Source organism: Ochotona curzoniae, unplaced genomic scaffold (assembly GCF_017591425.1).
Source record: "Ochotona curzoniae isolate NIBS_2020 unplaced genomic scaffold, NIBS_Ocur_1.0 contig_899, whole genome shotgun sequence".
Classification (NCBI taxonomy): Eukaryota; Metazoa; Chordata; class Mammalia; order Lagomorpha; family Ochotonidae; genus Ochotona; species Ochotona curzoniae.
The window spans coordinates 59,260-85,710 of record NW_024466605.1 but is presented as its reverse complement, the minus strand read 5'-3'; the positions used below and the strand labels follow the sequence as shown (position 1 = coordinate 85,710).

General features: G+C 47.1%; 1 protein-coding gene across 1 annotated transcript in view; it reads right to left on the bottom strand.

Annotated features, from left to right (window-relative positions):
• LOC121165562 (A disintegrin and metallopeptidase domain 3-like) overlaps window positions 1-19,319 on the bottom strand; it is a 159,830-nt gene extending 140,511 nt beyond the window's left edge. The window contains exons 1-2 of the mRNA XM_040994235.1: window positions 19,062-19,319; window positions 18,855-18,997 (exon numbers count right to left, since the gene is read on the bottom strand). Coding sequence (XP_040850169.1) covers window positions 18,855-18,997; window positions 19,062-19,319 — 401 coding nt within the window. The remainder of the gene's footprint in view (window positions 1-18,854; window positions 18,998-19,061) is intronic.
• Between the last annotated feature and the right edge of the window lie 7,132 nt (window positions 19,320-26,451).

Here is a 26,451-nt window from a genome sequence, read left to right as displayed (position 1 = left end):
GCCAGGCAAGGCTACTCCTCCTGTTGCCAGAGTGTGGGTTGGCTCTGGAGGGGGTGCATCATGCAGGACCAGGCAAACTTTAGCACACTGGCATACACAGGAGCCAGAATGGTGGTGGGCTCTGCCAGGATAGGCTAGGCTGGGCTATCATATGTACCAGTATGCATGAAAGCCAGGGATGGGAGAAGGATGGGCAGGACTAGGCTGCAGCACCCACCAGTGAGAGTTGGGGCAGGTGGTGGGTCACGTCAGGTCAGGTTGCAGCATCCAATGGCAAAGGCCAAGTCCAAGCATGGGTCTTGCCAGGATGGCTCAGAGCTACTACTGGCATGTAGGGGTGTGTGGCTGAGAGCAGTCCTGATCATGGGGCTAAAGGGATACCCCAACTAGGTTGCAATTCACATTGGTGTGCATGAGAGTGAGAATACAGGCAGTGAATTGGGCCAGACATAGCTTGTCCATGTCCCTTGGCACAGGTGTGAACTGCATTTGGAATGTGTCATAACGGCTAGCCTCCAACATCTATTGGTGTTCATGAGAGCCAAAAGGATTGTAAGATAGTTAGGGCTAGGTTCTGGTACCTGCTGAGCCATGTGAAAGCTGAGTCTAGGGGTGGACTAGGCATGGCTGGGCTGTAGTATTCAACGGCAAGAGCCAGAATGGGTTGGGCAGGTCAGTCTAGGCTGCTGTTCGTACTGGGACAGGAGATGGGCCAAGTCGGTTTGGGCCAAAAATTCACCAGTGGGTATGAGATTTACAACTGGGAGGAGACCGGACAGAGCAGTTGGGAAAATCCTCTATCAGCATACAGTCCCTGCAGGTAAGCACAAGAACCGAGACTGGGAGGAGCCCAGACCAGGCCAGGGTACAGTACTCACTGTCAAATGTTTGTGGCTCGAGTTGGGATTGTCCACTCTAGGCCAGTCACAGCACCCTCTGGCAGATGAGGGAACCAGGACAGGGTACAGAATGAGCCAGGTTGGGCCATAACACCAGCCAGTTCACGTTAGGGTCAGACTATGGTATGCTGCAGCCAGATCTGGAGTTACCTCTGGTAAGGTTTCTTTGACAACCCCCACAACTGGACCGCTGGATGCCAATCTCCCACACAGAAAACCCCAGGATTTGTGGTCTGACCATGGAGTGCATGTATCATGACTGGGCCTCCTCAGTTGCCAAAGCCTGTGCAGTAGACAGCATGCCCAGTTGCACACGAGGAATACAACAGATCGCTGAGGCATCCAGAGGGCATCAAGTATCTTGGATGGCAGAACAAATTAGACAACTCTCCCAGCCACGCTTTCACAGCATGTATTTGGGTGAACGGAGACTCTAGGTTGGACTGTGTCAGCCAACGGGCGTTGGAAGGATTTCCTCAACCTTGGACCAATAAAATCAACAGCATCTCAGAACTCTCGAATCCACTTAAACAGTGCCCTCAGAACAAGCTCCACATCAGGGACCCTGGGATGACATTAAGAGGTCCCTTCCTATCCCACGGTACTGATGTGTGTAGGCTGCCAAGAGAAGCCTCTCCTGTTCAGCCCTGCTGCCCCCAGATAAAGAAAAAAAATTTTTTAAAGAAATTGTCTCACCCACTTTCCCCCATGCCTCAGCCCTCTCCACCCTAATCACTGGCCTACGTGGATATACACCCTTCAACTATGTAAACATCATCAAAAATAAAACAATTTTTTAAAAATTATTTTTATTGGAAAGGCAGACATACAGAGAGGAGGAGAGACAGAAAGGAAGATCTTCTGTCTGATGGTTCATTTCCCAAGTGATCGCAACGACCAGAGCTGAGCTGATCTGAAGCAAGGAGCCTGGAGCCTCCTCTGGGTCTCCTACGTGGGTGTAAGGTCCCAAGGCTCTGGGCCGTCCTCAACTACTTTCCCATGCCACAAGCAGGGAGCTGGATGAGAAGCAGGGTTCCTGGGATTAGAACCAGCACCCATATGGGATCTTGGCATGTTCAAGATCCCATATGGGGATTAGCTGCTAGGCTACCTCACAAGGCCAAAATAAAACAATTTTTAAAAAGGAAATAGGATCTTGGCTATTATTGTGGCATATTATGCAAAGCTGCTACCTGTGATGCCACAGTCCCATAAAGGTGCCAGTGCGAGTCATTGCTGCTCCACTTTTGATCCAGCTCCCTGATAATTCAACTGGGAAAGCAGTGGACGGTAGCATAAATGTTTGAGCCCTGCATCCCCATTGGAAATGCAGAAGCTCCTGGCCACTAGCTTTGGGCTGGCCCAGCCACACAAATCAATGGATGGAAGAAATCCCCATTCTTTCTGTGTCTCTCTCATTTCTCTAGTTCTCTCTCTTTCTCTAACTCTGCCTTTCTAATAAGTGTATCTTAAAAAAAAAAAAAAAAGATTTCATCCATTACCCTTTTTTTTTTAAAGATTTATTTATTTTTATTACAAAGATATACAGAGAGGAGGAGAGACAGGTGCTGGTTCATGCCCCAGCTGCTCCACTTCCCTCCCAACTCCCTGGTTGTGGCCTGGGAAAGCAATAGAGGATGGCCCAAAGCCTTGGGACTCTGAAACCACGTGGGAGACCTGGAAGAAGCTCCTGACTTCTGGCTTCAGACTGGTTCAGCTCCAGCTGTTGTGCCACTTGGGGTGTGAAAGAGCAGACGGAAGATCTTTTTGTCTATCCTTCTCTTAAAAAAAAAATCTGCCTTTCCAAGAGATAAACAAATCATTTTTAAAAAGATTTGTTTATTTGAAAGGAAGAGGTACAGAAAAGACAGATGTAGGGACAGGCAAAGAGATCTTCCATCCACTGCTGCACTCTCAAATGGCAATCATGGGTGAATCTGAGCCAGTGAAGCCAAGAGCCAGCAGCTTCTTCAAATTTTCAATTCTCTTCAGTAAATATATCTTTATTTGTTGTATCTTTGGGATCATCTTGAGAAACTTCATTTTGCTTTCATTTTTAGAAACAGTTTTATCACAGTTGACACTGGGACAAAGCAGGCTGAGCCAAAACTGACATCCATTCTCAGAGCATCAGTTCCAGCATCTTCCATTCGGCTTCTGATTCAACTTCCTGACAATGGACCTTGAAAGGCAATGAATGATGTCAGGGCTTCAGCCAGAGAGCTACACTGAAGACTCAAATGAATCTCTCTGTTCCTGGCTTTGGCCTGGCTGAGTCTGGGACATCAGACACTGTGGCCACTGTGAGCGTGAACTAGTGAATGGAAGGTCTGTTTATCCACCCCACTCTCTCATTACTGCTTATCTACTTAGACAACTAATTCTAACTGACACACAGTAAGTACAGATGAGCTAAAAGAAAATAAAATTTGATCGAACATCTCCCACAAATGACCTAAATCACTATTTATTTGCCTTGAAGAATTTAAAGATATTAAGACTCACGATACTAAGATACAAACTTTTTTTCTAATCTATATATTTTTTTATGTTTAATCTTGGGAGTGCCACCCCCAAATTCACTAAGCTGGTAATATCACCACATGTGTTGACAAACACAGCTATGGTAATTTAAATTTTAACTACTTTAAGTGCTCATCAAACAGCAGAGAAATCCACAATGTTTTAACATTGGTTTAATCTAGTAGACCATAAGAGAAAATAAGAAGCACTAACTAAAACTATGCTACAATAATATCACATTTATGCTTCTGGAAATGCACCATCCCAAGTATCATTTAATCCTAAGTACTAAATGTTTTGAGTTTTGAGTAACAGTGATTTAAAATTTGCAAGGGTTAAGGAAGGGAGGAAAGGAGGGAGGGAGGGAAGGAGGGAAAGAGGGAGGAAAGAATAAAGGAAGGAAGGAAGAAAAGAGAGATGGAGGAAGGAAGGAAAGGCAGGGAAGAACAAAGAAAGGAAGGGAAAAAGGAGGGAGGGAGGGAGGAGGAAAGGAAAGAAGAGACAGAGAGAGAGAAACAGACAATGGGTTACTAGAGACTACTAACAATGAGAAAAAAAAAAACTGGAAGAAATGGTGACTTTCTGGGTACTTACAGCCTACCAGACTGAACCAGACCAATAGTAACAACACTGACTCAGGAATAAATACTCTCCAGATAAAAGGCCTTCACCAGATGACTTCACTGCTAAAATCCCACAAAGGAAACAGTCTCTCTAGAATCACTCTAGACATTGCAAAGGGGGCAAACCATTAGAGCACGACATGGTCATTCCACTAAAACAGTTTTGTGCATCATGAGGATATGCAATGTATATATCAGAGATATCTGCCATCCCTGCTGACTACAGACCTAATGATCACTTTCAAAATAGAACGAGGCCAGGGCTGGGCTGCTGGGTTAACCTCTGCCTACAGTTCTGGCATCCCATGTGGGTGCTGGTTCCATTCCCAGTTGCTCCACGTCCCAACCAGCTCACTATTCATGTCCTGGGAAAGCGGCAGAGGATGGCCCAAGTGTTAAAGCACTTATACCCACATGAGAGACCTGGAAGCAGCTCCTGGCTCACCCATGGTCATTGTAGTCATTTGCAGTAGTGAACAAGTAGTTGGAAAATCTGCCTCTCCTTCTCTATGCTGTAACTGCCTTTCAAATATAAATAAGTAACCTTTTTTTAAAAGGCATGGAAACTACATAAGTGTCCATCAGTGAATGAAAGCTGATAGACCACCATGCAGCCTTTAAGAATGAAATACCGGGCCCAGTACAGCAGCCTAGCAGCTAAAATCCTTGCTTTGAATGCCCCGGGATCCCATACGGGTACCAGTTCTAATCCCGGCAGCCCCACTTCCCATCCAGCTCCCTGCTTGTGGCCTGGGAAAGCAGTTGAGAACGACTCAAGGTATAGGAATCCTGTACCTGTGTGGGAGACCCAAACGAAGCTCCAGACTCCTGGCTTCGGATCCTCACGGTATTTAATAAACATCACTACTGAAAAACTAACACTGAACCTTGAGCCTAGACGGAAAGACACACCGCTTTAGTTACAACATGTCTATTCACTTGAAAAGAAGAGTGACAGAAAGGGAGAGAGATTTTCTATTCACTGTTTAACCTCTGAATGCCTTTAACAGCCGGGGCTGTGTTAGATTAAATCCAGGACCCACAATTCCTCTTGCATCTCCCATACGGGTGGGAGGTACCCTAGGACTTATGCCACCACCAGTTACTTCTCAGAAAGATGGATGGGAATGGTGTAGTAGCCAGACTTGAATTTGGTTAGATATGGGATGCAGGCATTCCAAGTTGCGGATTAAATCACTTCATTATATCCCACACCTCTTAAGACTGCTTTATTCATTCCCAATATCAATATCAAGTTATAGGCAGGCTGAAGACGGCTCAAGACATTGGGCCACAACATCCGTGTGGGAAATACAGAAGCTCCTGGCTCCAATCACTGCAGCCATTTGGGGAGTGAACCAACCAAATGAATGTATCTATTTCCCTGTCTCTCCTCTCTGGAACTCTGCCTTTCAAATCAAAATAAATACACTTATTTAAAAATGAGTATTTAACCTGGCAATTAAGAAACTTGTACTCTCCATTAGAGTACCCAGGTTCCATGAGATATGGGGTTGGGGTAGAACTGACAAGGCAGCTGCATCCACTGCCTTGTGTGCTGACTGCTGCAGGTGACAGACCACCTGTGCTAGCCAGGACATAAGAAGAGTCAAGTCTGAGGTCATCCCAGGCAAGATTCCTTGGGACTCTCAAACTAGACCACTGGATTTGGAACCTGTCCACAGGGAAAATCACAGGATGTGAAGTGCATGTATCAGGACTGGGCCCTCTCAGTTGCTGATGCCTGTGCAGTGGACAGCTTGTCCAGATGCACACAGGGGACATGATGATCAGCTCATCTAGGCCAGAGGGGGGTGCCAACTGCCTCACCCGAGGATGGGAAGTAGAACAGGTTGGACAATTCTCCTGGCCAAGCTTTACAACACCTTTCTGGGTCTGTAGATTTTCTCAGCCCCAGAGCAACAAAACTGACAACTTCTCAGAACTTTCAAAACCACCAAGTAATACTTTGGAACACTGCCCCCCACTTCAGGGTCTCTAAGGTGTTATCAAATGACTGCCCCCCATTTCTGGGTGCTGATGTAATTTGGCAGCAAGGAATGATCCCATTCCCTCTCTTCCCCTGTGGACACAGGAGAGAAAAAAAACTTGAAACATTTGTCCCACACATTGTCCTCATACACTATCACCGTCTCCCTAGTCAGAGGCTCACATGTGCAAGTATCCCTTTCAGTTACATAAATGAGAAAAATTAAGAAACAAATAAAAAAAAACAGAAAATCAGTTTTCGCTGATGATTACTACTTGAGTTCACTGATGAATTAAAGGCATTTGAAGCTTTTAGCATTGTTAGCATTACATCAATCACTTGCAACTCACTTACACTCTAAAGACTGATGGCGGCTTGTGATCACTCTCAAAAATTCCCAATTCCTTCAAATTATTGAGAGCGCGTCCCTTTCAACTAGGTACACAATACTTAATAAATAAATAGAATTTCTAAAAAGAGGAGCAGCTGGGTTTAGCTCCCGGTTCTGATCCTGATGAGGACTTTCTGTAAATGTAGACCCTGGGAAGTGGTAGTGATGGCTTGAGTTGTTCAGTTCTTAGCAAGAGGCACAATCTAGATTCAGTTCCCAGAGTCAGTCCTGATCCACCCCTGGCAGCTGCTGGCCTTCAGAATGTGAATGAAGCACACGCGCTCTCTGCCCTTCTGTCTCTCACATTCTCTCCGAGAAACAAGAGCACTTAATCAGACAGAAAGTACTAATGGTGTTGCATGTGACATACAGAGCGTTTTAAATTAAATGATGGTACAACCAACCATTCACTTTCTTTTCCCCATATATTCTAATTGATAAAAATCCTTTAAAATCATATTGGGGCTGTTTTAGTGGCATAACAGGTTAAGCCCTCACCTGCCAGTGCCAATACCCCCTAATCCAGCTCCCTGCTTTTAGCTTGGGAAAGTAGTGAAGAATGGCTCAAGTCCTTTGGCCCCTATTCTCATGTGGGAGCCCCTGCAGAAGCTCCTGGATCCCAGCTTCAGACTGGCACAGTTTGGGCTGTTGTCATTTGGGGAGTGAAGCAACAGATGGAAAATCTCCCTGTCTCTCTCTCTCTACCTCTATAACTCTTTCTAAGTAATATAAACAAATTTTTTAAAAATTTCATATCAATAATGAACAGAACAGTTACAACCTCCAATCTCTGAAATGAATGGCAGAAATTACATACAGGGCAGAAAGAATTGAGAAGTTTCTAATATAAGACATATAAACTTACCAAGAAATAGTAAAACATTATTTGAATTGGGTTTAGATTATGTGAAAATAAATACCACAGACTTCAGGGAAATTACTCCAACAAAAATTTAGGAAACAGCTATCTTTAATATCTTAATGATGGAAAGCAAATGGAATCCTATAGGATGCTCAATTAAATGAGGAGGTGTGGGTACCTGGCAGAGTGGGTGAAAGACTGCATAGGACACCCTCACCCTACCCTAGAGTGTCTGTGCATGCGTTCTGGAACCACAATCAACTCCAGCTAACCGTCAATTCATTCCCTGGAAGCAAGCAGGAAATTATCCAAGCCCGCAGGGTCCCTGCCACCTCTATCTTAGGTAGAGACTGAATTCCTGGCTCCTCTTTGTCAGGGTTCTCTAACACTGTGGTAGGAATTCGAGTGAACTAAAACAAAGGAGATCACTGTCTCTGCCTTTATAAATAAAATACATGAATGAAAACTGTCAAAATGGTGAGAGAAAAAGCTATTCAGAAACAACCGGCTCTTGACTTCAGATCACTCAGCTCCAGCCGTTGCAGCCACCTGGGGAGTGAACCAGCGGATGGAAGATCTTTCTCTCTGCCTCTCCTTCTCTCTGTAAATCTGCCTTTCCAATAAAAATAAAGATTAAAAAAAAATCAGCATGGATGCTTGGTACAGCAGTTACAATGATTCTGATGACAGCACCCCATCTATCAGAGTTCCAGCTTCAAGTCCAACGCACCCTTTTCATTCACCCCCTGCTTACGCACATCGTGGGAGGCAGCAGGTGCTGGTTTAAGAGCTTGCATCCCTACCACACATATGTAAGACCTGGATGGCTCTCCCAGTTCCCATCTTCACCCTACCCAAGACAGAACTGTTGTAGGGTTCTGGGGAGCAAAACAGCAGGGAGAAAATTTGTGGACCTTTACATTCAAATAAGCAAAAATCAACAAAAGATCTTTTAAATGAAAATTTATTAAAACATCAATGGGATTACAGATGGAACATGAACAGGAGAGAAGAAGCAGGTGTGAAAAGTGCCCTGTCTTCCCTCCTGCGTCCACCAGGGGACAGAGCATACAGTTCCCTGCTGCCCTACATAGGTGCCAGCGAACAGGAACGGTCCTGCCACGTGGCATCCAGGACCCTGGAAGGGTGAAGAATGTCTGCTAGTGGGTCGATCAGTGGCGGGAATTTAGAGTGGGAAAGGTGTATTTTACACCTGTGAGCCTAGATCAGTTGCATCATTTCACTCTCTCATCAAATAGATCATTCTCATGAGCCACATATTTTTGTTTCAGTGCCCACGGCAGTGTCTCACACATCATCTTGACTGCTCTGAGAAGCTCCTGACTTATTTGCGGCAAATCCCACCTGTACCCACAGAGGATCTTCATTGTTAAGATCTGTTAGGCTGTCCATGGTGACCTGTGACAGAATGTCCACAGACTTGGATGATCACTGCAGCACTCAGCCTCAAGAGTGATGCTTGCTTATCTTTTCACCCTCTGGATTTGAAAGTAAGCACCTGGGTATGCTCTTCACCTTTGCACAGGAGTCAACAATGGAGACAGCCCACTCATGCAACATGTACTCTGAGGAGAGACCGCATGTCCAAGGGCTCTGTAACCCCAGGCCAGGGGCTGGTCAGTCTGAGCCAATCATGTGATTAAAGCATCTAACCCTTGGGCAGGCCTCCTACATAGTCCAACCCCATCCCCAGTTCTCATGCTTTACAGTGGGCTTAGAGACCTGACCTGGGCAGACCCTCCAATCCCTCATACCAAGTCAGCCCCCAGCGCTGGCTCTCGTGTGACAAAACAAACACAACATTCTAATACAACCATATCAGTAATCATTGTAAACATATATTATCTAAGTATACCATTTAAAAGATAGAATCTGGAGCCAACACCTTACCATACACATTAATCCTCTGCCTGTAGTGCTGGCATCCTATACAGACACTGGTTGGAATATGGCTGCTATACTTCCCATCCATCTCCCTGCTAATGTCTTTGGGAAAGCAGCAGAGAACTGCCCAAATGTTTGGACCCTAAACCCATGTGGTAGACCCAGTTAAAGATCTGTCTCTCAGCTTTGGACAAGCCCAGCTCTGGCTACCGTGGCCACTTGGGAATTAATCATTGGATGGACGATTCTCTGTAGCTCCTTCTCAGTAGGTAATTCTACTTTTCAAATAATAAATATATAAACCTTAAAAAAAAAAAAAAGGAAAGGGAAAAGTAAAAAAAAAAAAAAGAGAGAGAGACTGACACAAAAATATTAAAATTAAAATCAAAATTAGACAAGAGTGTTTGTGCTGTTTACAGGAAAATCATGTAACTATAAAGACACGAGGTGCTGACTGGCACAGTGGCTCAACAGGATAATATTCCATCTGTCAGCACTGACATTCCATATGAAATGGTGCTGGTTCTAGCTGCCCAATTCCCATCCAGCTCCCTGCATGTAGCCTGGGAAAGCAGCAGCAGACTTCCCAGCATTTGGGACCCTGCACTCATGTGAGATCTGCAAGAAGCTCCAGACTCCAGGCTCCAGATTGGTGCAGCACCGGCTATTTTGGCTACTTGGGGAGTCAACCAGCAGATGCAAGGTCTTTCTCTGTCTGTCCTTTTCTCTGTAAATCTGCTTTTCCAATAAACATAAATAAATATTAAAAAAAGATACAAGGTGGGGGGTTTTAGTTATTTTGGTCAAAGGGGAACATACTTCACATGTGCAAATAGTTAACAACAATCTACCACTATTAAAAAAGCTATTTTAAGATCCTCATTATAAAACTATATATATGATATAATACATACAGTAAATGTCTTGATTTCTCTACCAACACTACATAACCTTTCCAAACATCATTTTGCATTCTAAACAAATTTCTTTTTTGTAAACTTAAGATATATTCAAACTTCTAGAATTTTATTTATTGTTTACTTAGTTCGTTTGAAAGGCAGATTTGCAGAAAGGAGGAGAGACAGAGAGAAGAGAATCTTCCATCTATTGATTGTGCAATGGCCACAGCAGGTCTCACCCAAAGCCAGGAGCCAGGAGCTTCTTCCAGGTCTTCCACAAGAGTACAGGGACCCATGGACCTCAGCCATCATTTTCTGCTTTCCTAACTCATAAGCAGAGTTGGGTCAGATTTAGAGCAGTTGGGACTAGAACTGATACCCCTATGGGATGCTGGCCTTAGCAGCTGGAGGATTAGGCTGATAAGCCAGGATACTATACACATATTGTAAAAAAAACCTAAATTCAGATCTTTTAAAATAAATACAGATTGTCTATTACAACATGAACCCAATGCAATCTGAGACAGCAATATTAATTTTAGACTTACTAACATCAGAAAATTCACAAGGAATACATAGTAAGTCAGCAGACTGGTTTTTGGTTTTGTTAAGATTTATTTATTTTTATTAGAAAGGCAGATTTACAGAGAGAAGCAGGGACAGAGACAAAGATCTTCCATCCACTGACTTACTTCCCAAATGTTCGAAAGAGCCAGAGATCAGCCAATCCAAAGCCAAAAGCCAGGAGTCTAGAGCATCTTTTGGGTCGCCCATGTGAGTATAGGGTCCCAAGGCTTTTGGCCACCCTCGAATGCCTTCCCGGGACACAGGGAGGAAGCTAAATGGAAGTGGAGCAGCCGAGACTTGAACAGGTGCCAAATGGAATTGTGGTGCATGCAAGCACAGGATTTTAGCCACTAGGCTACAGTACCGCGCTGGATCCAGAAGGCAATTCTCCAAGAACACATTACAAACATTACAAAGCTATGTTAAAAAAAAAAAAATTCTTAGGGCCAGTACAGTGGCTTAGCAAGCCAATCTTGTGCCTATAGTGCTCACAACCATACCAATGCTAGTTAGTAGAGTCCTGGCTGCTCCATTTCCAACCCAGATCCCCGCTTATGGCCAGTGAAAGAAAAAGAAGCTTCTGAGGAAGAAGCTTAAACAAGCCTGGCTCTAGTCATCAGACTATCTGAAGCGAGAACCACCAGATGGAGGATCTCTATGTATCTCCCTCTGAACTCTACAAAGTAAAATACAGAAAGAAAAATCTTATAAAACTGCAAAGTACATACCACCAGTGCTTATCAGTACAACTGAACACAACAGTACAGTCTCCAGCTGTAGGCAACTGCTCAGGTTGCTGGTACCTAGGCAAGTATTATGCTGCTGGGAGGAAAGCAGTCAGGGCTGGCAGGCATTCTGGGCCTGGATATTGTCATCTCTGTTAACTACACCAGTGTGCCAGCACAGCTGCCTATTACATTTTTTAATATAAAGATAGGTGGGAAACTGTGCAGTCATGTGATGCCACACTGAGATGCACAACCCTGACCTCCAGGCACGCTGCAGGCTGCCACAAGGCAGGGTGGCTGACAGACTGCCTGGCGACATGTTAGCGTAGGGGCTGCTGAGGGCATACCTGACAGGGTGATGACTTCTGAGAGCTTCCACAGACTGCGCCACTGCACTTGCAGGCATGTGAGGGAGCCGCATTTGGGCAGTAAATCAGCAGTACAAACTGGAGCTCAAGGCACCCACCCACACAGGAGACCTGGGCTGAACAAAACAGCTTCTGCCTCTCATTGGCATACACAAAAGCTGTTGGGGGCATGCCTAGCTGGGCTAGGCCACAGGACCCACTAGTGAGTGTCAGATTGGGGATGGGCCATGTCAGGCTGATCCAGATAAAAGTGTGGATCTAGGGACATATTCTGTAAGGGATTTGTTAGCTCATCTTTGAGGGACTAAAGCACCTGGTGGTTTGCATAAAACGCTGGCAGTGGGGGCATAACACAGTAGCCTAGTGGCTGAAGCCCTTGCCTTACTAAACCATGTGCCAGAATCCCACATGGGCACCGGTTCTAGTCCCAGCTGTTCCACTTCCCATCCAGCTCCCTGCTTATGGCCTGGGAAAGCAGTCAAGGACGGCCCAAAGCCTTGGGACCCTGAACCCACGTGGGAGACCCAGAAGAAGTTACTGGCTTCAGGCTTCAGATAGGCACACCTCTGGCCATTGCGCTTACTTAGGAGTGAATCATCAGATGCAAGATCTTCCTGTTTGTCTCTCCTCCTCTGTATATATCTGACTTAAAAATAAATAAACCAAAAGAAGAAGAAAAAAAAAAACGTATAAAAAAAAGAGAGAAGAAAAGCTGGTGGTGGTGACAGGCTAAGTCAGACTGGACAGCAGGTCTCACCTGACACTTGGCCAGGCTGCAGCACCCACTGGCACAGGTAAAGGCCAGGACAGAGGGTAGACCACGCCAAGCAGGGCCACACTACCTGCTGCCATGCATGAAATCTGGACTGGGAACAGGCTGGATAGGGAAACTTGGGGAACTCCACTACTAGCCTATACCAGGTTGGGAACAGGGAATAAGCCAGGCCAGACAAGGCTCTAGCACCCACTGTAATGCACAAGAGCCAGAACAGGGTGTGGGCTATGCACTGCTGGGTTAAGTTGCAACATTCATCAGTGAGCGCTGAGATTATGGTGGACTGTGGCCATGCACCTGCCAAGCTGGGATGAAACAGCCACCAACACACACAAGACTTAGGGCTGAGAACGGCCCTGGCAGGGGAACTCTGGGCACTCCTCTGCTAGGCTGCAACTCCCAGTGGCGAGTGCAAGAGCAGGTGCTGGGAGAGGACCATGCTGGGAAAGGCTGCAGCACCCACTGGTATGAGTGTGGACAGGGTTTGGAGGCAGAATGAATGACCAGGCTAGGCTCCAGAATCCATTGGTGTTTGTGAGAGCCAGAATGGGTGTGGGACAAGTGGGGCTGGGACAAGTGGGGCTAGGCCACAGCACCCTCCTGTTCATATGACAGCTGGGTTTGGAGTACCCCAGGCTAGGCGAGGCTGTAGCACTTACCGGCAAGAGCCAGAACAGGTGAGGGCCAGTCAGGCTAAACTGCAGTACCCACCTATGAGTGCCAGGACTAGGGACTAGCTATGTTGGGTTGGACCACAGCACCTGCTAGCACATACTACATCGAGGACCTGGAAGAAAAACTTGGGGAACTCCCTTGCAAGACTGTAGCTCCTACTGGTGAGCATAAAAGCTGGAGTGGGGGTGGGTCAGGATGCTCATGGCTGCAGCACTCATAGGTATATGTGTGGGCTAGGTCTGAGGTCAGGTTGGACTAAGCTAAGCTGTAGAACCTATATGTGTTCATCAGAGCCTAATGGAATGTGGATTGGACTAAGCTAGGCTACAGCACATGTGTGGACACATAAAAACTGAGGCCGGGGGCTGGTGTGATGTCGCAGTGGTTGGGGTCCTCGCCTCGCCTTGCATGCCCGGGATACCATATGGGCGCCGGTTCTAATCCCAGCGACCCCGCTTCCCTTCCAGCTCCCTGCCTGTGGCCTGGGAAAGCAGTCAAGGACGGCCCAAGGCTTTGGGACCCTGCACCCCTCGTGGGAGACCCAGAAAAGGTTCCTGGCTTCGGACCATCATAGCATCGGCAATTACTCTCACTTGGGGAGTGAATCATCGGACAGAACATCTTCCTCTCTGTCTTTCCTCTCTGTATATCCGCCTTTCCAATAAAAGTAAAAAAATAAATCTTTAAAAAAAAAAACTGATGCTGGGAGCAGAACAGGTGGGGGTTATTGGGCATCCCTCCAACTGCAACATACTGGTGTGTGTGAAGACTGGGCCTATGGCAGGCTGGGCTGAGTTAGGAACCCATTCGTTTGTGTGAGAGACATGGCTGGGAGTGACCAGGCAGCTAAGTGCACTGGCTGGTACAGATAGCAGACTATACCTGACCCTGCACTGCCTGGCACACATGAGTCAAGACTGAGGTCATCTTAAGTGATGTTTCTTAGGCGATTCCCCAAATAGATGGCTGGACCCAAACCCTGGCCACAAGTCCCCATTCCTGGGGACTGATTCCTGGTTGGGATGCTGGGAGTGGCCCTCTCCCTTACCCTCCCCTCTCATGACAGATATATATATATATGTATAAAAAGAAGCAGAGTTTGGAAGCAGTTGTCTCACCCACTTTCCCTCATTCCTCAAGCCTCTCCATCCTAATCAGTGATCCACATGGACATGAATCCCTTTCAACTAAGTAAACATCAAAAATAAAATCAATTTACCATTAATACAAACAAACAAAAAAAGCCTGCCCACAGGGAAAATCACTGGGGTATAGTCCAACCTTGACACGCATGTATAAGTACTGGGCCTCTGCAGCTGCTGAGGCCTCTGCAGTGGTCACCATGCCCAGATGCACAGAGGGGACATGACAGCCAGCTCACCTATGTCAGCAGAGAACAATGAGTGCCTCTTCAGAGGATGGAAAGCATAACAGGTTGAACCACTTTCCTGGCCAAGCTTTGTAACATGTTTCTGTTCTGGAGATGTACTAAGGTGGGCTTGGTAGGCCAAGAGTTCTTGGAAAGATTTTCTCAACCCTCAAACAATAAAGCCAACAATTTCTCAGAACTATCAAAAGCACTCAAGTAACACCCTCAGACACTTTGCCCCTCATTGGAGTCTCTAAGGTATCATCAAATGACTGTCCCCCATTTCTGGGTGCTGATGTAGTAGGCCAGCAAGGAGTGCCCCCCACCTCCCCTTTCACTGCTAAGGACACAGTAGAAAAAAAAAGTAGAACATTTGTCTCACCCACCTTGGTCTATACCTCAATCCTCCCCACCCTAATCAGAGACTCACAAGGGCATGAGTCCCAATAAACTTTAACAAAAAAAAGCATCAATACCCAATCAGTGGTAACTACTATTTTCACATTATCACACAGAAATGTCAGTTAACTCTAACTGAAGAAAACAAAGTCACTCCAAATGCTGGAGAATTACAACTCAACAAGAACACCTGCATGAAATGTCAGATCAGTCCTTGTACACTACTAACACTTCCTAAGGAAACAGAAGTGATGCACAATGTGTAACCTAGGCCTCACATGTACAACATCACGGTGAATTACCACAGGAGGAAAAAGGAGGCAAGAATCAGCATCCACATGGAAACTAGTACATGTCCCAGCTGCTCCTCTTCTAATCCAACTCCCTATTAATGCCCTGGGGAAAAGCAGTGGACAATGACCCAAATGCCTGCGCCCGTTACTCACATGGGAGACGTGGAGGAGGCGGCTAGCTTCCGCCTTCAGTTTGGCCCAGCACTGGATACTGTGGCTCTTTAGGAAAAGAACCAATGGGAGTAAGATCTTTCTCACTTTCAAATAAATATATAAAATTTTTTTCCTAATTAAAAAACAAGCAAACTCATTCAGAGAAATATAGGGTTTTTTTTAAAAAAAATATTCATGTATTTATTTGAATGGCAGAGAGAAAAACAGATCTTCCACCTGCTGGTCAACTCCACAAATGGCAGAAATTGTTTTGGCTTCTTCGGGGTACCCAATACGGACACAGGGGCCTGAGTGCTTGGGCTTATTTCCCAGGTGTACCAGAAGCAAGCTGGACTACAAGTGAAGAAGCTCATTCTCAAACCAGCATCCATATGGGACTCTACTACTGCAGGCAGGGGCTTAACGTGCTTTGGTACAGCACCACCTGAAGAAACAGATTTCAATCAAAAAGAATCAGGAATTGGTCATCTGTGGGAACAGACACAGAAGAAATCAGGGCACAAACTGACCAAGACCATTTATTTACATGGGTATTCCATCTCTGAATGATCGCATTCTTATTCGAAACTTGCCAGAAAACAAAGATGTCAAGACTTTTCGTTTTCTGAGATCACTGAATAAACCCATGTTCCATGCAAGATACGGACATGACATCCATTGAAATCATGACACAAAATCCCTATCCAGGTGGGCAAACTAAGTAAAAAGCAGCAGGCTCTGCACCAGGACAGAGAGCAGCCTGCTTCCAGTTCCCCCAGCTTCCCAGTCCCTGCAGATCACTCTCACTAACCACATGAGCACATTCCGCCCCGGGAGCTCACTCACACACTGACTCAGGAAAATCTAAGCAGCCACAAAAAGTAATCCTGGGAACTCCACTCATCACGCTTTCGCCTCCCAACAGCCTGGAACACTCCCTCCAGCAACCTGCTTCTCTTCTGACACCACTCCCTCCCTCAGAGTCAATTTAAGGTTTTAACCTGTGGAGTTTGCTTTGTTACTGCTTTTAACACCAACTGTATGATGTTTGCTGAATAGCAACCTTCCTGCACCTGCTAATTAACAATTCACTGCTGGGGCCCGGCGCGGTAGCGCAAGTGGTTAAAGGTCCTCGCCTTGCACGCCCGGGATCCCATATGGGCGCCGGTTCTAATCCCGGCAGCCCCGCTTCCCTTCCAGCTCCCTGCCTGTGGCCTGGGAAAGCAGTCGAGGACGGCCCAAAAAGCTTTGGGACCCTGCACCCACGTGGGAGACCCGGAAAAGGCTCCTGGCTTCGGATCGGCATAGTATCGGCCCGTTGTGCTCACTTGGGGAGTGAATCATCGGATGGAAGATCTTCCTCTCTGTCTCTCCTCTCTGTATATCCGCCTTTCCAATGAAAAAATAATAAAAATAAATCTTAAAAAAAAAAAAAAAACAATTCACTGCTGACCATCATCAGAGTTAGCAGAGCTGTCAGGTCCAGGGCTCAGACCCTCCACACGGCTCTCTACTCAGATGCCAGCTGACAGCAGGCGTTCACTCTTTTGGGGTCTCACTCCACTGAAGCTACCAAGGGATCCCACCCAGAGCTATCTCATTAGCACAAGCTTAGCTAGGTTCCCATGCACAGTGCGATGCAGAATCAAGACTAGATAGGTGCAGAAAATCCCTAGGTCACAAAGAAGAGCACTTTCTAAGAATATTGCCTTTTATTATTCCAGTCACAAATATACTCTCAAACTGATAAACTTTCTCTCAGCCACCTGAAATTAGAACTTCACCTATATTCCCTTTGGTACAAGCTATCCTCGACTAAAAGAACTCTAGGGATGCAAAACGAAGCTGCTTTGTACTCAAGCTGCATGGGCTGGAATCTTCCTGGGTCTTTGCAAAGATGTTACTCCCTAGACAAGACTGAGAGAATCACAGGGCATCCATCATTTGTCTTGTCCCTTCAACACCAGCTTCTAAGAAGCGGATATTAATGTCTCCAAGGAGTGACACTGTAGCTGGGAGAAGAAAATCTTAATGACCTAAGGGGCTAGCGGTAGAAGACAGGAAGCATACAACAGATGTTCCTGGGCCACCAGTTACCACTCTGAATGCCACTCCTCCTCCAGCTGCTGCTGCCTTTCAGAAGGAATGAGCCAGGGACTAACAAGCACTCTGGACTCCAAGGAAACTGGCCACCTTGGCTTATCATTCTCAACGACGTATGAAACCCAGAAAAAAGGAAACGCAAAGGACATACTGACAGTGAAGTCTCCAAGGGGGAATCTCAAACTGATGACATTCTGATAAAAATTCCTACACTGACGGTACCCAAAAGGAGACGTACAGAGAATTTTTTAGACTTATTTTTTGTTTATCTACCATACAGAGATTTAAAAATAAAGTTCTTTCATCTGCTGTGACACGCCCCACACACCTGCCACAGTCGAGGCTGGGACAAGGCTGAAGCCACCAGGCTGACATTAAATCCTGGTTGCTCATACTGGTTTCTCTGCAGGCTGCCTCGTAGGGTGCGCCTGAGCCGCAGACTGCTTTGGAAACAGGAAGAACTCAAACCTAGGCATTCTGAAACACAGGCAAATCCAAAGCATCTTAACCACTCCAGAGCAACGGTATCTTACACTGGAATGTCAGGTGGACACTCACTCAAGTGTGATGCTCACAGGCAGAAATCAGTCCTTTCAAAGAGCTACTGGTTATTTTGTGAGAGGAAAAAAAAAAAGACAAAATTCTGAACTTCAATGCAATAGATTATAGGGAAACCAGGGAATATGGTTGTCAGCTTTAGGGCATAAGTTGCCACTCAGCAGTGTAGGTAGAGCCAGACATTTAGGGAGCTATTACCAGGCTTAATGTTCTCTACTAAATCCTCTAAGATTCCTGGAAACATTTAGCTCCAACTTAAGCAGTGAGAACAGGTGGCACTATCAAACTAGTTAGGATAAAGCAACTCAGGCATGGGTGGGTGCATGGCTATCCCTGGGGTTGTGCTGTAACAGTCACTTCGGGTTAGTCCCTACTGCGCCCTCGTTACTTGTCCACAAGGTCGCTGTGCCGCCCAAGCCTCTGCCCACCACAAGGCCACCACCAGACGCTGCCCTTCAGCCTTGCAACAAATCACAAGGTAAACAATTCTATGGTTCCTAAGCAAACCCGCGGCTAGCAGCAACAAGAAAACCAGAGCGGACCCCTTGGAAGGGCTATGCAGGGAGGACCGAGTTCTGAGCTTAAGACTCCACCGCTCTCTCACAAAAACTGCTCCACCGCTCTCTCACTGAGGACTCTCCCTTCCTCACCGCGCCACTCACGAAGACCTGAGGCTGAAGGATTCAAAGCCGCACCGCCCAGGCAGAGCGCACGAAGGTGCCCGCTGCGGGCCCACCTCACAGCCTGTGGGTCTGCGGGGACGGCCTCACTCACTCACGGCTTTGCAGCGGCCGAGGAGCCGGGGCGTCCTCCGCGGGGGAAAGCTCACAGGCAAAGAACGGCCGCAGATACCGGGAGCAGCCGCGCAGCACAACCAGGAAGGAGAATATGGCGGCCAGGCCTGGCTCGCACTTCCCCTGTCACGCCTGATTGGACAGACGGCGAGTACGCAGCAAGTCAGAGAGGTGGGGAGCCAATCACCGTCGCGCTGGGTGGGCGGGCGTCACTTGGGATTGGGTGGTGGAGTGAGGGGCGGGGCTTCGCCTCAGGCCGGACACTGCCCGGCGCTGTTTTGCAGCTGGAGCGTTCCGACTGCAGGGGACAGTAACAGCGCCCGGGGCATCCTTCCTCCTGCGCTTTGTCCTGCCTCCTGCACTTTGTGGTGCCGGCTCGGCTTCCGGAGCCGCCGCAGGGCTCCCGTCCGTCCCCGGCGCGGGGGCCGGTGGTGGTCGCCGCCATCCAGCTGCCGCCCTGCTCACGGACAGCACCAGAAGGGAGAGCTGCTTCGTGAGTTCACCCAGGAGCCTTTCACAATATGCTCTTTTGTAATAAATTCAAGTCCAAGTTTTCAGAAAAAAAAAAAAAAGTATGGGAATCCACAGATGGGTATTAGTCTTCAGTAGTTACAATTTACCGAATGTTTGCTGGATTCTGAACACTCCTGTTTTGGGGTTTTGTTTGTTTGTTTGTTTGTTTGCTTTTATCAGGTAGGTAATTTGACTTAAAAATATTGACTAAATTTATAGGGCCGGTACAATGGTTTAATCAGCTAAATCCTCAGCCTGGAAGTGCTGGGATCCCATATGGGCGCTGGTTCCTTTCCTGGCTGCTCCACTTCCCATTCCAGTTCCCTGCTTGTGGCCTGGGAAAGCAGCAGAGGACAGCCCAAAGCCTTGGGACCCTGCACCTGCATGGAATACCTGGAAGAGACTCCTGGCTCCTGGCTTGGGATTAGCTCAGCTCTGGCCCTGGTGGCCTTTTGGGGAGTGAACAGCAGATGGATGATCTTTCTGTTTCTCCACTCTCCGTAAATCTGCCTTTCCAGTAAAAATAAATAGATCTCTAAAAAGAAAAAAAAATTTACTTGAACAATACTTGAAAATAATGTATACATTAATCTTTTCAACTCATGCCTCTTACTGATGTTCGTTTCTGTGTTTTGTCCAATAATGGTGTCCCTTATTTGTTATGGCCACATAGTAATTCACTTGATTGCATATATTGATCTATGAAGAACTGTTTGATTCCCTTATCAACTTAGGTTTGATTCTCAACTGCAAGTGAGAGAAGGAAACCCTGTCAAAATCTACACCTTGAGAAAAACTTTAGTGCTCTCTGTTGGCAATGCTGGCTGTTTGAGATCCATTGTGACCAGTCTTAATTACATTTTTATTTTATTTTTGTTATTATGCTAACAGTTAATTCTTATTGTTAGAAGCTGAGTTTTATTAAAAGGCTGCAACATTAATCTCAATGGTTTTTTTTTTTGTCTTTGACATGAATTATTTACATGATTTATTTTGGAATGCTAGCCACTTTTCCATTTTGTAGTGTATCCTGTTTCTTACTTATCTCTTTGTACCAATAATGTTTTGCTTAAAATAGTTGCATCTCGGGGCTAGTAAGATGGCAAAGCGGGTGAAGCTGCCGTCTGTGCTCGGCATCCTATTGGGAACAGGCTGTTCCATTTCCAATCCTGCTCCCTGTTCATGACCAAACATGCTTGTGTGTCTGTACCCATGTGGGAGGTCAGAAGCTTCTGGTTTCAGACTGGCCCCAGGCCAACCTTTAGGCCATTGGGTAATGAACCAGTAGAGGGAACATGTCCCTTCCCTGCCTCCTGCTTTCTCTCCCTGCATCACTCCCAAAAATGAATACATATTTTTTTAGAAAAAAATGAAATAGCTGTGTGTCTTTTGATGACACATCTGTGCTATAAACTTCCTTTTTCTTTTTGTGAATTTTTCTGTGTAATCAATGTAATGGAATTCAGCAAAGAATTTTAAGTATCTTCCCTGTTTATTGCCACTTCGCATGAACCTGGGAAATGAAGGAGTACTTTTCTTCTTAGATGTCTAGGATATACTGTGAGTATGGACCTGTATTTTTTGCTTGTGGAATTTACAAATTGGTTAATTTTATCTTTCAAATTCTGATTCAACTTCCATTATGTTGGCCTGTCAATGTTACAAAATATTTGTGTTTTTGTAACTCGGTTTCCAAAATGTAGAGTCTTTTGGTTTTGTTTTAAATAATCTTGAGAAAATATTTTTCCTTTTATTAATCTGATCATCTGTAACACCATACGCTCTACATGGGGTCAAGGTCCTTTCTGAGTTAGACCAATACACCCTCCCACATGGAACACCTGAGCTGGGCGGTTAGCATTAACCACCACCCACCAATGCACATGAAACCTGCCTGGCAGAACTAGACCACAGTACCTGCCAGGGAGTGTCAAACAGGGCATGTGTCATGTTAGCCTGGGCCATAACGCTAACCAGCACATGAGAAAACTGGACCTGGTAGCAGATTCTGAGGAGTGTATATGGGCTCACCCCTGTGGCACTGCAATATCTGCTGATTTGCTCAAGAGCTGGGGAGGTGGCAGGAGAAACTCACCAACACTAATGGGTACTGGAATTGGGATCAGGCCCGGCTGGGACAGGTCATAGCACCCGCAGGTGCACCCAAGAATTGGGTATAGGGCAGGCCTAGCCATGACATCCACAAAGACTAAAACTGGAGGGTAGACTAATCCAGATAAGGGCCTTAGCACCTGCTGGCATGCATGATGAGATCTGGGTGTGGGAGTAGGCCTGGTGGAGAAGCTTAGGGAACTCATTTGGTTGGCCATAGTTCCACTGGGCAGTGTGTGATTAAGGATTGGGTATTGATCAGGTCAGGTCAGGCAGGGATGCTTCAGTTGCTGGGAGGTGTGTGGGTGGATTGGGGTTGGGTAGGGTGGGTAGGCTGGGCAGGGCCAGGCCAAACTGTAGCACATTGGCATGTGTGATCATCAGCATGGGGAACAGACCGTGCAGGGCTAAGCTATCACATCTATGGATTTGCATAAAAGCCAAAGTATGGGACAGACTGTGCAGGGTTAGGCTACAGCACCCTCCAATGAGAGTTGGGATTGGGGGCAAGTAAAGTCAGGCTAGGCTCCAGCGTCCCTTGGCAAAGGCCAACTCAGCAGATGGGCTATGCCAGGCTGGGTCAGAGCAACCACGGACAAGCATAAGATGTGTGGCTGGGAGCAGGCCTGGTTGGGAGCTAAGCATATGCCCTGCCTGGGTTACAATTCACAGTGGTAAGCACTAGAGCTGAAATGGAGGCAACTACGTGGGCTGGACATAGCTGCAACAACCCTTGGCATGACTGTGTACTGGATTTAGAATGTGCCAGATTAGGCTAGGCTCCGGCACCTACTGGTACTCATGAGAGCCAAGGGCAGGGGAAGGACATGTAGGACAGGCTGGGCTAAGCTGGGCTAGGTCTCAGCATCTGCTGAGCCATGTGAGACATGAGTTTGGGAGTGGCCAGGTAGGGCTGGGCTATAACACAATGCAAAGAGTCAGAATGTGTCTGGGCTAGTCCAGCAAGGCCATTATACCTGCCAGAAGGTGAGCTAAGCCAGGCTGGACCAAAAACACACTCTATGTACTAAAGCTGTAACTAGGAGGGGACTTGACAGAGAAGCTGGACAATGAAGGAGTGTGCACACGCCTCTACATGCATGCATCAGTGGTTTCAGCAGTACTTATGCTGGGGCTCAGACACCACATACTAAGTCCTCAGGGATACTGCTCAGGCCCAGTCCAACTCATCTGCTATCCTCATAGGCCTCTTTCCCACTCACACTGTGATTTTAGGACATGTGTATCCTTAGAGTGAGCCGATGCTATGTCATATGCAGCTCTTAAAATCCATGAAAGAGCCTTGGGGACCTCTGGAGTGGTGGAAGCAGAATGAAGGAGAGGTCACTGCTTGGTATGAATGAAAAGGGCGTGGAGTGGTCAACAGGCAGGTTTGGTCCAATGTGTTGTACAGTACGTTTCCTTGGTCCAATTTCCCCTGGGTCTTGGCCTGGCAATATGCTACATCCATCCCACAAGGAGAGGGTAGTGTGGAGCAGGCTGTGGGTGCCACTCCCTGCTCTTGGACCTTCTTGGTCTAACAGCTCACCCCTGTCCTTCACCCCTGTCCTTCATTTGTGCTCTAAGGAGATCTGGGAAACTTGGCCTGTCAGGTGCTGAGATGCAGTATTCCTGGACATGCTCTTGTAAAGCTTTCATATCATCACCCTGACTCCTGACCTATTCATAAGGGATGGGCTGAGAGCTGGATGCAGGTCTCAGGGTGCTGGGTGTGGGAGGCGTGAAAGTGCAGACATCTGGCCCTTCCTGGAGAGGATCGAGTCTAGGGTCCATTGGATCCAGGAGCCTGGGGGTTTTATGCCACACACACACTCCCCTGAGAGGGTGATGGACAATACCCAAGGTTATTTTCTTTGTACCCAGGCAGAGCCCATGACTGTGTGGGAGCTGATTGGGGGTGTTGGCAGTGTGCAGAAAGCCCCAGATACACCCTCCCTCTTTCCTTTAAAGGTCATCTGGGAGGTGCAGTGCCCTCAACTCACCCACTCCTAGGAGAAGACAATTGGTCCTGTGGGCTCAGGGACGAAATCTCAGTTGATTTGATTCTGTAAGCGATCCAGTTCCAGCCTGGAGTAGATAAACTCTGGGAGACTCAAACTGGGGGCAGTTTCTTTACCTGCCCGGTCAAGGAAGGAGTCCTGTCCTGCTTCATCTTCATTCATTTCTGATGACATCGTCAACACACAATCTCTGTCACTTACAAGGAACAGGAACTGACAGCTCACAATTCTAGGGGATGAAAAGGCAGAAAGGTAGCCTCCGGGGAGTGGCACACTCATTGACTGATGAGGATCCAGGGCTGCTTCCAAGGTACCACAATCTATGTGTAACTATGACTGTGCACACACATACAGAAAGCTTTAGGGCCTTCCCATTATTACAAGAACACTTCTTTGTGTCTTCACCTTATCCCCAATAGTCCTACATTTTACTCTCTCTCTCTCTCTATCTCTCTGTCTCTCTCAAAAAAAAATCTTTTTTCAGGACAGAGTTTGTGAGGGAGAGAATTCCCATCTGTTTGTTTTATTTCTCCAGAAATACTTGCATTGGCCAGGACTGTACCAGGCTGAAGATGGAATTAGGAACTCCATATGAATCACCCACATGGGTGACAAGGGCCCAAGCTACCAGGCCCATCTTCTGCTGTCTTCCTGGGCACATTGGTTGGGCATTGAAGCAGTTGGGACTCAAACTTGTGTTCTGATACTGGGATGCCAGCACTACAAGCAGCACCTGCCCTGCTTCCCCATACGATGCAAAGGTTTAAGTTCCAGCATTTACTTTTGGAGGGACACAGACATATCTTCACAGCCCCAAGTGAGAGATGAGTAGAGACAGATAGCTTAGCATACAAGTAAGACCACCTGTAACCTGGGTTGAAGGTAGCTGAGAAGAGAAAAGGAAGTGAACCCTAATCTCCACCTAGACAGCCTGACAAAGTGGTACCACCCAGGAACAGATTGAGCTGCTCTCAACAGCTCATACTTGCTGAGACTATACACAGTCCTCCCTTTGGATCAGTATCCTCTGGGGAGTAGGCTATCTTCAAGGACAGACCAAGGAAGGTCAGGCATTAAATGATTCAAGGCCAGAGGACCTGCCCTGTGGGCCAAATCAGCTGGGTGGAGAAACACAGTGAAACTGCTTTCTTTTTCATGAGACCAGAGGAACTGCCCAGCAGGCTCCTGGGCATGGAACTTGTTCTTGAGGCTCAATCCTCTCCCCAAAGTTTGGAGGCACAAGATATTCTTTCGAATAGACACGATGGGCTTCATGGTTCTGCCTCATCTCCAATAGCCACTTTGGAGATTAGCACCCCATCTGCTGGCAAATGCCAAGCCACCAAGAGCTCTCCCCAAGGCTGTTCTGGAGGAAAAGAGGAAGTCTGGTAAGGGGTGACTGCAGAACCCCTGTTTTCCAGACTTCTGAATTCCTCAGTACAGCCTGCAGACAGAGCCTTCCCCAGTAAGCTTTCCTCTACATTCCCTTGCTGCCTCTGGGAGCTGCAACATGCTGGACCATAGAGTGATTCATGGGTCACTCACCATTCTGCCCTCCCATCCTGAGGACCAAGAAGGAAGCCTGGCCTTACCATGCCATTGAGGCATCCTGCCCTCAGGTAACTGGATCTGCTGAAATACCCTGGTGGAGATTATGATGGAGAAGGAGGGGGAGTGACAGTGAGGGTGTCCTCAGAGTCCTTGTGCTTGGGGTCTTAGGCCTAAGCTGAAGAAACACCTTCTGGACTGTAAACTGCACAAACACCTATGCCCCCTACATCACAGAGACCTGTACAGGCCCACTGGAGCCAAGAAAGGATTCAAGGGAATTGCTTTGGACCACCCCCTGTGGGCTACTTTGTAACTGCCTTTGCATAGCAGGAAAATCTGTGATCTCCTGTTGAAGAGAATCACAAACAAGAGAACCTGGAATCTCTTCAAGACACATAGCCAGGGCCTCTTGTCTAAGGTGCTCTGGGAAAGAAAGTCCTTTGTAAGGATCATGGCAGGTGATCAGCCTCCATCCTTCTTGGAGGGACAATGAGTGCATATAGGAGGACTCCAGGAATGGATCGTTAGGGACCTGACAACAAGAAACAAACATTTTAGTGCACTGGGCTTCCCTGCCAGGGTATTGGTGATGAGGCAATGGCCAGGTTTTGCAAGGCCACCGCTGATGCTTGGTCATGTCACAAGCCCCAGGGCCACAGCTGGCAGTGCAAGCACTCACCCCTGGTTGGATTCCATCCAGAGGTGCATGTTGGTCCTTCACTGTCTCAGGGTGGCCCTGTTAACTCTGTGAACAGGAGCCATTCTAGAATCTGCAGGCTTTGCAAAAATATTGGCATGGCACAGATACTCCATGGAAAACCACTTCCTGTAAATGCAGCTCCATGGAACAGAGCCAGAGGTGCAGATGCAGCAGGGAGAGGAAGCCATATTTCTCTGGAAGCTTCTGCAGTTTCAGCTTCCTCCACACCTCCCTATCCCTAGTCTTGGACTGCCTGGAGCCTTCTGACTCAAGCACCTGTACCTGAGCCTAAATGGAGACCAGATCCTTCTTTGCTGTTCCAGGACCTGGAAGGTGCTGGGAAAGTGTTGCCAGTCCAGGCCAAGCTCCATACTCCTTGTCACAGATGGGCCCATCCTGGCCCTACATCGCCACCTTTCCATGCTGATGACTGCCACCTGGACTCACCTTCCACACAAAAGTGGTGGGCACAGTTTGAGGATGGGAGAGATACAGCTGTCGCCTGCAGGGTCTCACTGACTACCAGCACCAGCATCACATATATACCAGTTCAAGTTTTGGCTGCTCCACTTCTAATCCTGTTCGCTGCTAATGTACTTGGGAAAGCAGCAGCACATGCCCCAAGGACCACTGGGGTCCCTGCACCTATGTGGGAGACGTGGGAGAAGTTCCAGGCATCC